The sequence below is a fragment of the Vulpes vulpes genome, chromosome 12 (assembly GCF_048418805.1).
Source record: "Vulpes vulpes isolate BD-2025 chromosome 12, VulVul3, whole genome shotgun sequence".
Lineage (NCBI taxonomy): Eukaryota > Metazoa > Chordata > Mammalia > Carnivora > Canidae > Vulpes > Vulpes vulpes.
Window position 1 is genome coordinate 156,201,748 of NC_132791.1, and position 12,615 is coordinate 156,214,362.

At 53.4% G+C, this 12,615-nt stretch overlaps 1 protein-coding gene across 8 annotated transcripts in view; it reads left to right on the top strand.

Annotated features, from left to right (window-relative positions):
• The window catches only part of SSBP3 (single stranded DNA binding protein 3), a 164,915-nt gene that overhangs the window by 148,467 nt on the left and 3,833 nt on the right, over positions 1 to 12,615 (top strand). For 5 of the 8 annotated variants that reach the window (XM_072730839.1, XM_072730841.1, XM_072730844.1 and 2 more), the window contains 5 exons: positions 2,754 to 2,842; positions 3,546 to 3,594; positions 4,243 to 4,278; positions 4,825 to 4,879; positions 6,244 to 6,314. In XM_072730839.1, the coding sequence (XP_072586940.1) occupies positions 2,754 to 2,842; positions 3,546 to 3,594; positions 4,243 to 4,278; positions 4,825 to 4,879; positions 6,244 to 6,314 (300 nt within the window). The remainder of the gene's footprint in view (positions 1 to 2,753; positions 2,843 to 3,545; positions 3,595 to 4,242; positions 4,279 to 4,824; positions 4,880 to 6,243; positions 6,315 to 12,615) is intronic. The other 3 variants (XM_072730840.1, XM_072730842.1, XM_072730845.1) reach the window with 1 other exon arrangement.

The window sequence follows — 12,615 nt, forward strand, 5'->3', positions numbered from 1 at the left end:
GACCATTTCTGTGGAGTCTCTGAAACCATGCTTTCAAGCCAAGCCCTCTGGGGAAAGGGCTGCTGTTTCTGCTCTGAGAACTTTCCCCCACAGTTGACAGTTCAGCCCTACTTTTACCCCCTGACTCTGTTCACCCTTGAGCAAATCTCAGGCTTCTCTGGACCTCTGGCCTGTCATCTTTGAAACAGGGAGGCGGAAGTGGCCCTCCAGAGTCTGTGCCTCTAGCAGGGAGGACCTGGTGGGCAGCCTCCCTCTTGGGAAGTGGCTGTGCTGCTGTTGGGAAGGCTCTGGAAGGTGAGCTAGAGGTAGGAACAGCAGCTGGCTCCCTAGAGCCTTCCCAGGGGTCTGTGTACTGCATGGGCGGGCACATCACAGGAGTGAGCACCTGGCTGGTCCTCCCATCACCCAGTCTGTGCCGCAGCGGCCCGAGCCCCACCAGCCCCCACTAGCCCCCACTAGCCCCCAGGCCAGCCTTTCCCTTGCCTGCAGTGGGCCAGAGAGGCAGTAGGAGCGGCGGGAGCCCGCAGGAGAGTTCTCTGTCTGGGAAACCTTTGGAACTGGCCAGGCTGTGCCCCGGGGGAGAGCGGGCTGCCAGGGGTGGTGGCAGGCTTCCTGTCCTGCAGCGGCGGAAGTGAGGCTGAGATTTGTGGAGGGATTGAGGAGCTGCACGTGGGGCTTAGGGAGGACCCTTTAAGACCTGAGGTTCTGTGATGCTTAAGGCAGCATTAAGGGCTTTGGTGTTCTGCTAGCATCCCAAACCAGAGCGCATGTCCGAGAGCCGAAGGAGCACTTCAAAGCTGTCATTTCATTTGATCCTCCCGGCCCGCTCTCCGTCTCCGCCGCGTAGGCAGGGCAGCGGGGCAGAGGTGGCAGCTGCAGAGCCAGAGCTGGGCTGTGCGCCTCCGGCCATAGCTCTGCTGTGCACACAGCCGCGGGGGGCTGTCGCTCTGCTCCTGACCCTCAGCGGTTTTGTCTTCCCAGTGAGGGGCCGTCTTCCCAGTGGGGGGCTGCGATGGGGCAGTTGTAATGATTGAGCACCCGGCACGGCCTAAGCCAGAGTAAGCACTGGGGTGCCCCGTGCCCACGCCCGGGCTCTCCTGTGCTCTGACCTCAAGCCTGCGGCTCTGCCTGCCAGCCCGTGGCCCTGTCTGTAAGCCAGGCCTGGCACCGGCTCGTCCCGGAACTCACTGGGATCCCTCAGTGGCCCCCTTCCCCTGCCTCCTCCATGCCAGGCCTTGCTGTTTGCCAGTTACTGTCTACACACTGTCCGTGTGTCCTGTTAGACACCAAGCCGCTGTCAGGGACACCAGGGAGAGCAGGTGGGCCCACAGCTTTCATGTTCAGGAACCCGGCCTCAGTTCAAGAACTCTGCTCCAGCATGATGTTAGCTCGGAGCTGCTCAGCTTGGGCTCTTCAGCCTCCTGGCCTTTTGCTCTTCCTGACGGCCTTTCAGCAGATATGTGGGGAGAGTGCAGACCTAGAGGCTTACAGATCCAGGTTTAGACCCTGGTGGAGTCACTGGCATACTGACTTCGGGCAGTCAGGTCCTCAGTCTCCCCTTCTCTAAAATGGGACTCATACTAGCTTTGTGGCATTGTTAGAAGGACAACCCAGGGCCTGTATGTCACATGGGTTATGGGCTCAGCTATTTCTTTGCTGTCAAATTTCCACCAACTTCACATTTTTCGGATTCTATATAGGCAGAGCTTACGCTACAACCAGACTAATTTTACTTTCTGTTCATTTACTTACTCCTTCATTGATTCAGCACCCAGTCTGTGATGGCTGGTGTGTGGAGTGACACACGTACGGAGAAAATCAAGACACAGTTCCTCCCCCTTCCCCAACACACACATACAAGGTACTCAGAGCCCAGTGGGAGAGACACATGGCCATGATCATAGCCCTGTGTGGCATGGGCTGTGGCAGGGGTCAGGGGATTGCAAGGCATTATGGGAGTGAGCATCCTAAGAGATGTACAGGGAAGGCTTCACAGAGGAGGTGCTCTTCGTGCTGGGTTTGGAAGATACGTAGGAGCCCAAGTGGAGAAGGGAAGCAAGGCATTTCTTCTGCAGAGAAAATAGCATTGGAAGTGGAGAGCCAGGGGTAGTAGTGACTAGAGGTTCCTCATCTGGCACTCACGTGACCCCTTATGCTGTGCCTTGGTGGGGTGTACTGAGCTGAGGTAGGACTCTTCCCCAAGACAGAATTGGTGACCCTGCCCCCGAGAGTTTTCTTCCTGCTTCTCTAGCGCTGTGTGTGTCGCAGGCCCCACAGGCTGATGCTGGAATCAGGCATCCTGATCCCGGGGCTAGGGGATAGCCCAGACATGGGGCAAGGAAGGGGGTATCTGTATGTGCTGGACTTTGGGGACAGCCACTGGCCAGGCCTTTCAGGACTCCTCCTCCTTACACATTCAGACCCACCCTGCCCCTGGCCTCAGAGTTTCTGATGTGGGCAGTGTTCCCCAGTCGGTTCTGTTCCGAGCCCACTTCCTTTACCCACCCAAGACCCGAGACAGATGTGAGGGCTTGCTGGACATCCCCATGCTTTCGAGAGAACCATCCCGAAGCCTCCCTCTGTGCTGGCTTGTCATTGTGGTCCTGTCACGTGGTTCCCACCCCCTCACCTTATTTAATGAATATGTTATTTTTTTCCTCATCAGATCCTTTCCACAGACTAATCCTCTTGCTTATATTCTGTTTGTCTTTCTTCCCTCCTCCTCTCTCTGGTTCCCCTCCTCCTTCTCATAGACTGACCCTTGGTTATCGTTGCAGAATTATGGCAGCGGCATGAGACCACCACCCAACTCCCTCGGCCCCGCCATGCCCGGGATTAACATGTAAGGCACATCTGACCCCGTTGGTGGCACAGAGCCTGCGGCTCGCCCCGCCCTCTGTCACTCCCCGAATGGCCGGTGAATGATGATAATTCTGGGCACCTCTCTGGACGTCAGTCCCCTCTGCAGTGGAGTGATGTCAGAGACACTGCGATAAGAGCTCCCATGCCCTGCATTGGGCTTATCCTCTCTGGCTGTGGCTCGGAGCCTGCCGCAGGCACTAGCCGCCCCCCCCCCCCCCCCCCCACTCTTCCTAATAATCCTATGAGGTGGTTATTACCCCCCACTTACACATGAGGGAACTGAGGCCCAGAGAGGTGAAGTAACTTGCCCGTACTCACACAGCTCTGAGTGACAGGATTGAGACTGAACCCCTATACAGTGCTGCTCTAGTGCTTTAGTGTTTCTTAACCCCTCCTTGCAGGGACAGATTCCTGGGAGAATCTGTGGGTTCCCTTCCTGGGAAAATGCACACAGGAGATTTTATATACGTTACACATTCCCCGTGTGATCTATAGGAGCTTGTAGATCTCCACTCACGGAGCTGCCCTTTGCTCCCCGAGAACCAGATGGTGTGTAAGGCCCTAGGACTGTGGAGGACTTCCTGTTAGTGATGTCAGCCCTCTCGTTCTGGCCCTTCCAGCACCACCCCCTTGGGGTTGATAAGACCTTTTTCATTGTCGTCCTCTCTCTCTCTCCCTCTCAGGGGCCCGGGAGCTGGCAGGCCCTGGCCAAATCCTAACAGTGCTAACTCAGTGAGTACCCCAGTTGGATGGGATGGTGATGGTGTTTGCAAGGGAGGGGCTCCTAGGGTACAGGGTGGTCTTGTCCCCAGGTTGGAGGTGTCGTGAGAGGCAGGGTTGCGGCAGGACTCTCCACCCCCACCCCCTGATGCCTGCAGAGAGGAATGCTGCTGTAAGTGAGGCTTGGAGTAAGGTGCTGCGGCCTTCAGGAGTTCGGCCCCAGCCCAGCCCATTGCTCTGCAGAAACCCTGATGTGTGAGCCGAGGGCTTGCTCAGAGACCACTCTGCACGTAGAAACACCTGGGGATCCTCTCTTCCCTGGCAGGGCTGGCTTCTCACACCCAGAGGAACAAGCTGGGAATGGGCTCCGCACAGAAGGCCACGGGGCTGGGGAGAAGCTCTTGCTTTCCTGTCCTCTTGACCTGGAGAATCTCCCATGTCCATACCCCATCAGAGCTCCCTGCCAAGGCTCTCGGGATCAGTTCAGTGTGGGCACTGGGCTTTGTTCACACCCCTGGCCATCCCAGGGACACTAACCAGGAGTTCCCACAGCCTTCCCCAGCAGAAAGGGGGTGTGTCCCCAGGTGGATTTAAAAGCCCAATGGCATTCTGTGAGAGGAAGTGACTCTGACACGTGGCTCCCCCACTTCTTGTTTTTAGATTCCATACTCCTCCTCATCACCTGGTACCTACGTGGTAAGTATGTGTGGGTTTGGAGCATTGCGTGTCACAGCCCACATGTGGCTGAATGTGCGAGAGAACTTCTCCAGGGTCTCTGTCTCTTTCCCTTGCACAACACATTCTGGGTACAAGTTTCAAATTATGCTAGAACCTGCTTTATCTGTACAGATACCTGCTATATTCAGGTATCTGTACCTTCTAGTGGCCCAGAAATCCCCCAACAAGACCTAGAGTTGGGTCCCCATCTTGGGGGCTGCCCAGTGGCCCAGCTGGCTTCTACCACAAGCCTCTGGTTCCCTGCATTGGTGTGTATGTGAGCACGTGTGCACACCCACAGCTGCCTCTGGGTCTGGAGAACGATGAGGATGGTTTGGGGGGCTATAGACCAAGTCCAGCTCTCCCAAGGCTTAAACACGTGCGCCCTGCTTGAGCTTTAACCAGAGCTAACACCGGGCTGGGCCCTGGGCAAGCACTTGTCTTTGATGTCACTGGAGCTCAGTGGCTTCTCCCCACCTGTGTCATTGTCATGGATATTTGATGTCAGTTTTATCTCCCTTCCAGGGACCTCCTGGTGGTGGTGGCCCCCCAGGAACACCCATCATGCCTAGTCCCGCAGGTGAGAAGGCTTGGGGAGAGGGTACCACTGAGATCATAAGGGGTCTTGGAGGGGCCCAAATGCCAGGCCTAAGCTCACCAACTATTCTTCTTGAGCAATGTTTCCCCCACCAGGTACCTTGGCATTAGGGATTTAGGAGGCAGGCGTCCCCTGGTGCCACTAACCTGCCCTGTGGCCTCAGCCAGGCCACTCCTCATCTCTGGTTAAAGGATGGGGCTGCACAGTGGGGAGGGAGATCCTGGAGCGAGGGTTCTCACTGTCCTCGGCTTGGACCAGTTGGTTAAGCACCAGTCCTGGCTGTGCATTTCTCTAGATGCCTGAAAGGGGGCTTTGGAATTTCTGGCCTCCTGGGACCAGCACTGTGTAACATGATGGTCCCTCAAGAGTTCCCAGAGCTCTTGGCTTCCGGTCATCTATGCAGGGGATGGCTTCTCCCTCTTTCTTTGATCAGAAGAGGGCATGCGTGCACGCATGTGGGCATGTGCACACACACATACACACACAGCATCATGTTTATACTTCTTTCGCAGCTAAGAACACCCTTCCGTCTAGAAGGAATTCCACAAACACCTTTACCCACCCAAAAATAAAAAGTGAGGGGTAGTTGGATTTCTGTCTGAGGAACAGGGTGCCTGCTCCTGATACAAACATGTTAGCTGAATTTCTAAGGAGACTTTTCTGGGAGACAGATGGGTCCCTCTGTTCCCAGACTCCTCAGCTCCCAGTAGCAGGGAAGCTGCTAAGCTGCAGTGGTCAGGCTGGCAGCTGTGATGTTCAGCTCCCGCTCCTGCTCCCTCTTTCTGCTGCTGCATTTTTATGAGCTGCATGACCTACATTCAGACTGGGTCACATTAAACCACTCCATATGTTAATTCGTCTCCAGCCCCCTCCTGGCCTCTCCCTCCTGTCCCATCAGCTGGGCAAGGTGGCCCCTGGGTAATTTGTGGTGTTTCCCTTTCCCCGATTTGATTAAAACTGCTGGGTGGGATTGGGGGAGAGCGCAGGTGGTGGTCTGGCTGTCCCTCATCGTCCTCAGCAGTGTCTGGGGAGCACGTTTGGTTTGGGGTGGGGAGATGAGAATTCAGATCCCCCCCACACACACACCCACACGCCTTGCCACATTCACACTGTTGTCCAGACATCCTGGAATTCTTCGTTTCAGGGTTGAGTGGTTTTCACAGTTGAATTTTCTGTGATTAAAAACTTTGTGAATCTTCATTAAATACAAATTAGCCAGAAAATGGTGGTACTTAGAGGAGATTTTAGGTGATAAAATACAAAAGAATGAGTTCAAGTGCCACGAGTTTGTTTTAATTAAGAAATGAATTAATCACCCCGACTTGTGGGTTTCCACTGTTCTACAGATTCAACAAATTCCAGTGACAACATCTACACAATGATTAATCCGGTGCCGCCTGGAGGCAGCCGGTCCAACGTAAGTCCGCTTTCTAATAATTTACATATCAGATACCATAACAAATCATAATTAACTTCATCAGCTGAGGGGAAAGCAAGTTTAATTGATTTCAGCCATTTGTTACCAAAGATGAATAAAATAAACTATCAGAAAAGTGATTTAACTCTTGGGCAACTCGGTTCCCATTTCATAGCTGGGAGAGAAGGGGGTAGAGTGATGTCCTCCCCTCTGGTCAGAGGGGGGTGCCCGGCCTCACTGTGGGGGTTGCCACTGCTCTGGAGTGGGGTGTCGGTTTGGGAAAGCACTAGGCTGCGGGTGACCTGGGTCACACCATCCCTGCTGATGGGCTGTGCCGCCCCCCGGCCGCCCTTCAGCCTCTCAGGTCTGGAGCTGTGGGTTCCTGGAGCCCATCTGGGGTCCCGCCTGCCCTGTGCCTCTGGCCCCTTTGGGAGCCCCGGGACTCCTACACTCTGCAACATCTTGGCCTCTCCTTGTGTCACTGCCTGGCCTAGAGGCCACTCCCTCCCCCCTAGGCTTCTCCAAGCCCCAACCCTCAGTGATGTCGCAGCTCAGACTCCACTTTATCTGATTCTTGCTCACCTACTCCCCTCGTGTCCGCTGCCTTGTGCCAGGTGGCCCTTGGCTCTGCAGCTGTGGCCTGTTTCCATCTCCCAGGTGGGAGCTCCCTGAGGGCAGGACTGCTCTGACCCACGTCTACAGACGTCTACAGACGGCCCCTCCTCCCAGGTGGGGGTGGTGAGTCCTACTGGCCTTGCACTCAGGGAACTTACTACCTGGAAAGGAGGCCGCTGTGTGACCAAATGCACAGTCTGGACTGCAGAGCCAGAGGGTGGACTTGGGGTCCCAACACTATTCGGGCCTTTTGGGGTGCTTTCTTTGGTTTTGTTGGTTTGGGTCCTGATAGGACCGGGTGGATCACTCACCATGCTCAACACTGCCTGGAGGCTGTCCCATGCTGGACATTGCACATGTCTAATCCTCTGGCAGCCTCTGAAGTGAGGCTTCCTGGGTACCTGCTGTATGCAGAGAGGGACCTGAACCAGGGGTCATGTGATGGAGAGGGAGGGGAACTGCACTCCTTAACCCTTGCTCTGCCATCCCTGTCCCTCTCCTGGGCAGCCAACATGCTAGTCATCCCTGCCTCTCATTAGTGTGACCGACTATCAGGTTTAGCACTAAAAGCTCAGTGTTCAGGACACAACTTCCTAGGACACAAAGTCCGGGGTTTTGACAGTAACTTCAGAAGGCTGGGTGCCAGAGTGTAAGGCCCTTAACTGCAGCCCCAGAGCAGGGGACTATGCTCAGGGTGTTCAGCGGCAGCTGGAAACAGCTCCCCTGACCACGGATGCCAGCGCTCATGGCCTGCAACTCCTGGTAGGCTGGCCACATCATGGCACCAAGAGGGGTGGGGCTCGAGTGCACTGGGGTCAGGGCCCTGACAGGGTCGGCCTCGACTCTGCCTGCAGATCAGCTGCTTGGCCCGGTGTCAGGATTGCACAGGCCTGATTTTTCATGCTGCGAGCAGGGGCACCTTGTCTTCTGGGCCAAGGGGCTGGAAGAGAGCAGGATGGCAGCACTAGGGCTGCCCAGGCCTCACTGGATTGGCAGGTGCCAGCTGGGGGGGGACATGCACAGTGGACTGGGGAGAGGAACCATTGGAATGGAGGTGCTTGGTGGGGGGCATGACCAGGGGGACAGTGGCCCCGGATTTGTGCCAGCACAGCCTTCCAATGACACTGCCACCAGGCTGTCCCTGCTGCAGTTCCCTGAGCTCAGGAGGCCACGGTTCCGGATTCGAAGGCTGCACCCAAGTCCCGTGTTGTGACAGAGGAGGGCATCTTGATGTCGGGCTAGTCCTGTCGGGTGCTTTCTGCAGCCAGGTGGTGCCTCACATCACGGTCATGAAAACCTGTCCCTTACTCTTTGGTACTGACTCAAAAGCTGGAGCTTCACCTCGTTGTGTTGATTTCTACCATGATCTTAGTGAAACTGCAGAAAACAAAGCAAAGACGGTTGTTGTTCTGTCCAAACACAAGCTAGACTTGGCCCATCTGTCTGCATATTGGGTAGATAGCACACGGTTAATTTGGCAAATTTCATTTGGCATCTAAACTCCTTACCTGCTGACTGTCCCACCCACCATGCCCCCGGCACTGCTGCAGAAGTACGGCTTACTTCCTTGTGATGCCAGGCTTTCCTAATGAAAGATTTTTGGTCACCCGTCAATCTCCTCAAAATGCGCAGATACACGTTAACAAGGCTTGGGGCTTTGTGGAGGCGGAGCCAGACCCAGACACCTACCCGCACAGCAGCCAGAGCTAGTGCTGGCCACAGGAAAGGTGCTGTGAAAGCTCGGCCCACTGTGACATCCTCCTTTCCTGGGAACCACATTGAGGTGAGGGCGTAGAGAGGAATTACAGTAAGGTAGACGTGTCTATGCTGTGGCTTTAGAACTGTTGGGTGATCCTTTCAGGGGGCCACCGGGAGCCTAGAAGAGGATGGACAGACCACACCTGAGCCATTAGGGGCCACTGGGGGGGTTGGGTCAAACCCCATTGGCCAAAGCAGTGACTTGGTTTTGAAAATGAGATTGCCTGAGAACTCAAAACCTGTCACCAGCAAAGGGCAGCGCTTTCTTGGCTTCTTGATTGAAACTGTAACTTACTTGGAATCCATCTTGGATCTCACAAGTTAACATCACCTCTGTGCTTTAAACTGTTTTTCCTGAAAGAGAGAGAGAGACAATTAAGTGAGGACGAGATCCATGGTGCTTCAGAATCCTTAGAAATGATGGACATTTGAGACAGGACAGCCTGTCTCCCTAAACCAGCCCATAGATACAAAGTGTGATGCACCTCTTAGGAGAGCTCGAAGTGAATTCCTGCAGGCCCCAAAACCTGTGCAAGTCCGTAAAATCCCAAGTACTCTGTGCACAGATGTTTTTGTGGAGAGGGTGTTTCCATGTTCCCGTGTTGGACTGACACCAGGGCCTCATAAGAGCAGAGTGGCAAGTTGCAGTGATTTTTTTTGCATTTGCCATTATATAAGAAAATTAACAGGCATGGGCTAGAGGCTGCTGGCAATCCAGAGAAGTACTGGTGGAAAAGCAGACAAGAGCAAGGTGGGTCCCCAGCAGCTCCACCGCAGCCTCTGGAAAGAACTGAGCTCGGATTCATGTTCTTGCTATGTCTCTTCAACCTAGCCTGTCCCATCTGGAAATGTGGCCTCAGGTGCCACCTCTGTTCCCACGTAGGCTTCATCAAGCTGGACAAATGTCTTCCTTGAATGGATTATCCAAGACATTTACTTCACAAGGAAACTATGTTAGCTACCTCTTTGTGTAAAACTTTTTTCTAATCTTAATAAAGGGGGGGTGGACAGAGCAAAAATGCCCTATTATAGGATAGAAAGAAATGAAACTTTTTATTTTATTTTTTATTTATTTTATTTTTTTTTTTTTTTGTAATTTTTTAAAAAAGATTATTTACTGGGGCACCTCAGTGGTTTAGTCGGTTAAGCATCTGCCTTCAGCTTGGGTCATGGTCCCAGTACCCATGGTCCCTAGGATGGAGCCCTACATCGGGCTCCCTGCTCAGCGGGGATCCTGCTTCTCCCTCTCCCTTCCCATCCTCCACTTATGCTCTTGCTCTCAAGAGCAAGTAAATAAAAAATCTTTAAAAAAGATTTATTTGAGAGAGCCAGTGAGCTTGTGTGGGAACAGGGGGAGGGACACACTCTCGACTCCACTGAGCATGGAGCCGGACTCAGGGCTGGATCCCATGACCCTGAGATCATGGCCTGAGCCGAAATCAAGAGTAGGACGCCTAACCAACTGAGCCACCGAGGTGCCCCAAGAAACATGATTTTTAAAGATCCAACATAAGCAATATCTGTTTCATCAGTCCATTGCGTTTAGCCTCTTAAAAAAAAAAATCTTACATTTGTGTATTTTAAGACTACATAGTAATATAGCCTACAAAATTTAAATATCCAATAAAGAGCTCAAATAAATTACTGTATTAGAGAATAGAAACATTATAAAACTGTTATGTTTTTCTCACACAAACCATTCATTTAACTAATCCTCTATCCCCTGCTCCCGTTAACTAGCCTTGTTATGGCTTTATTGAAATAATAGCATTTATGTGGCAAAGTAATACAGAATAAGCAAGTGGTGCAGGGAGAGCTGGCTATCCCCAGGCAGGTGCATGAGGCCGGACCGCAGCTTCACGCCAAAACCCAGAATCAGTGCAGAGTCGACCCTCCATCTGCCTGGCGACGCTGAAGCCATAAAAGGCTTAGAGGAAGAGAGGCGTCAGTCTTCGTGGCCTGTGTGAAAGCAAAGCTTTTTTACCTGTGACACGGAAAGCACCAGTGACAAAAGAAAAAAGCAAATAAATTGGATTTCATCACGATATAAAACTTCTGCGCTTCAAAGGGACACCATCCGGAAGGCAAAAACAGCCCACAGAGTGGAGAAAACATTTGCAAATCACATATCTGATGTAGGACTTAAATCCAAAAAAGGCAGAGAACTCTGAATACTCAGTAGTGAAAAAACCCCATTTTAAAAACGGGCCAATGATCTGAACAGACATTTCCCTAAAGATGTATCAGTAGCCAGTAAACACACAGAAAGGCACCCAGTGTCGTGGTCATCCTGGAGATGCCACCAGCCCCATGTGCTCTCGGGGGTCAGCCCCTGCACGTGCTCCCAGGGATCGCTGGGGACCAAGGCTGGGAACCAACCAGTCCCAGTAGGGGCGAGGCCGGCGAGACCTGGGGCCGGGGTGGGGGGGAGGTGCGGGCTCCTCTCCTGCTGGTGGGAATGGAAAATGATATAGCTGCTGTGGGAAATGGTGTGACGGTCCCTCAGGCTACATGGGGCCACCGCGTGACTTGGCACCTCCACTCTCGGTGGGTCTCTGCCCGTGGGAAATGACCACGTATGTCCACAGAGTAATCCTGTTCAATATTCAGAGTGGCGGTACTCACAACAGCTAACGCATGGGAACAACCTGAATGTCTGCTGATGGGGTAGACAGATAAAGTGCAATCTCTCCATACGGTGCGATGAGATTTGGCCAGAAGGAGGAGTGAAGGCCTAATTCGTGCCCCAACACGAGTGAGCCTTGAAGCCGTGCTGAGCGAAGGAAGCCAGCCACAGAGCTCACGGAGGATTCCACTTACGCAAAAATGTCCAGAATAGGCAAATCCATAGAGACAGAAAACAAATTAATGGTTGTCTGGGGCTGGGAGGCTTGCAGGGGGGTGGGGAGTGACTGCTAATGGGTACAGGGCTTCTTTATGGGATGATGAAAAGGTTCTAACGTGGATTGTGGTGATGGTTGCCCGACTCTAAACATACGAGAAACCACTGAATTGTATGCTCGAAGTGGGCTGATGGTATGGTCTGTGAGTTACAGCTCCGTAAAGCTGTTAAAAATAGTATCCAAGAGGGGCGCCTGGGGGGCTCAGTGAAGCATCCGACTCTTGATCTCAGCTCAGGTCTTGATCTCAGGGTCATGAGGCACAAGCCCGTGTTAGGCTCTACACTGGACATGAGGCCTATTTAAAAAAAATTAATAATAAGAAAACACAATGATCTATAACCTCGAATTTTTTAGTACACACACAAACATGTAGTTGTTTATAACATTATCGTGCTTGGGGATTGTGTGGTCTTTGGGTTGTCCTGAGTTGACTCCCTATAAAAAGTCACCCTCGTCCTCATCTCATTTGGATTAGTAAGTGTGAAATTTGTTGCCAGATATCAAAAATGTGGTCCTGGGAAGCCTCTGGGGAGGGGGAGGCCAGGAGGCTGCCTCTGTGGTGGAGGCAGCAGGCGGGAGCCCCTGCGGTCTGGGCCCCCCTGCCCCTTGTGCTCCTACAGGCCCCCTACCCAGAACGGCTTCCGGGACCTGCCCAAGTCCTACCCTGATGACTTTGGCCCTTGCCCTGCAGCAGGTCTGACTTCTCTGCGCCTCTTCCTGAAGCTGTGGCCGCGCCTGGGCCTCGGCTCCCTTGGGAACTCACCCGTCTGTCCCTGGGCGTCCGTAGCTGTGGGTTCCTCTTCCAGGCCCAGCTGAGCAGTGACTCGCTCTGCATCCCCGGCCCCCAGCATAGGCCAGATGCCAGACAGTCCTCTGTTCTGCGGTGTCTACCCCTCCCCTCCCCAGTGTCCCTTCATGACCCAGTGATGGGACCTCTGGCCTTTGGTTGCTGCTTTTCTGAAGTGGTTTTATAGTTCTCCTCGCTGGGCTAGAGCCCATCCCGCCCCTCAGGCCTTCTGCTCTGG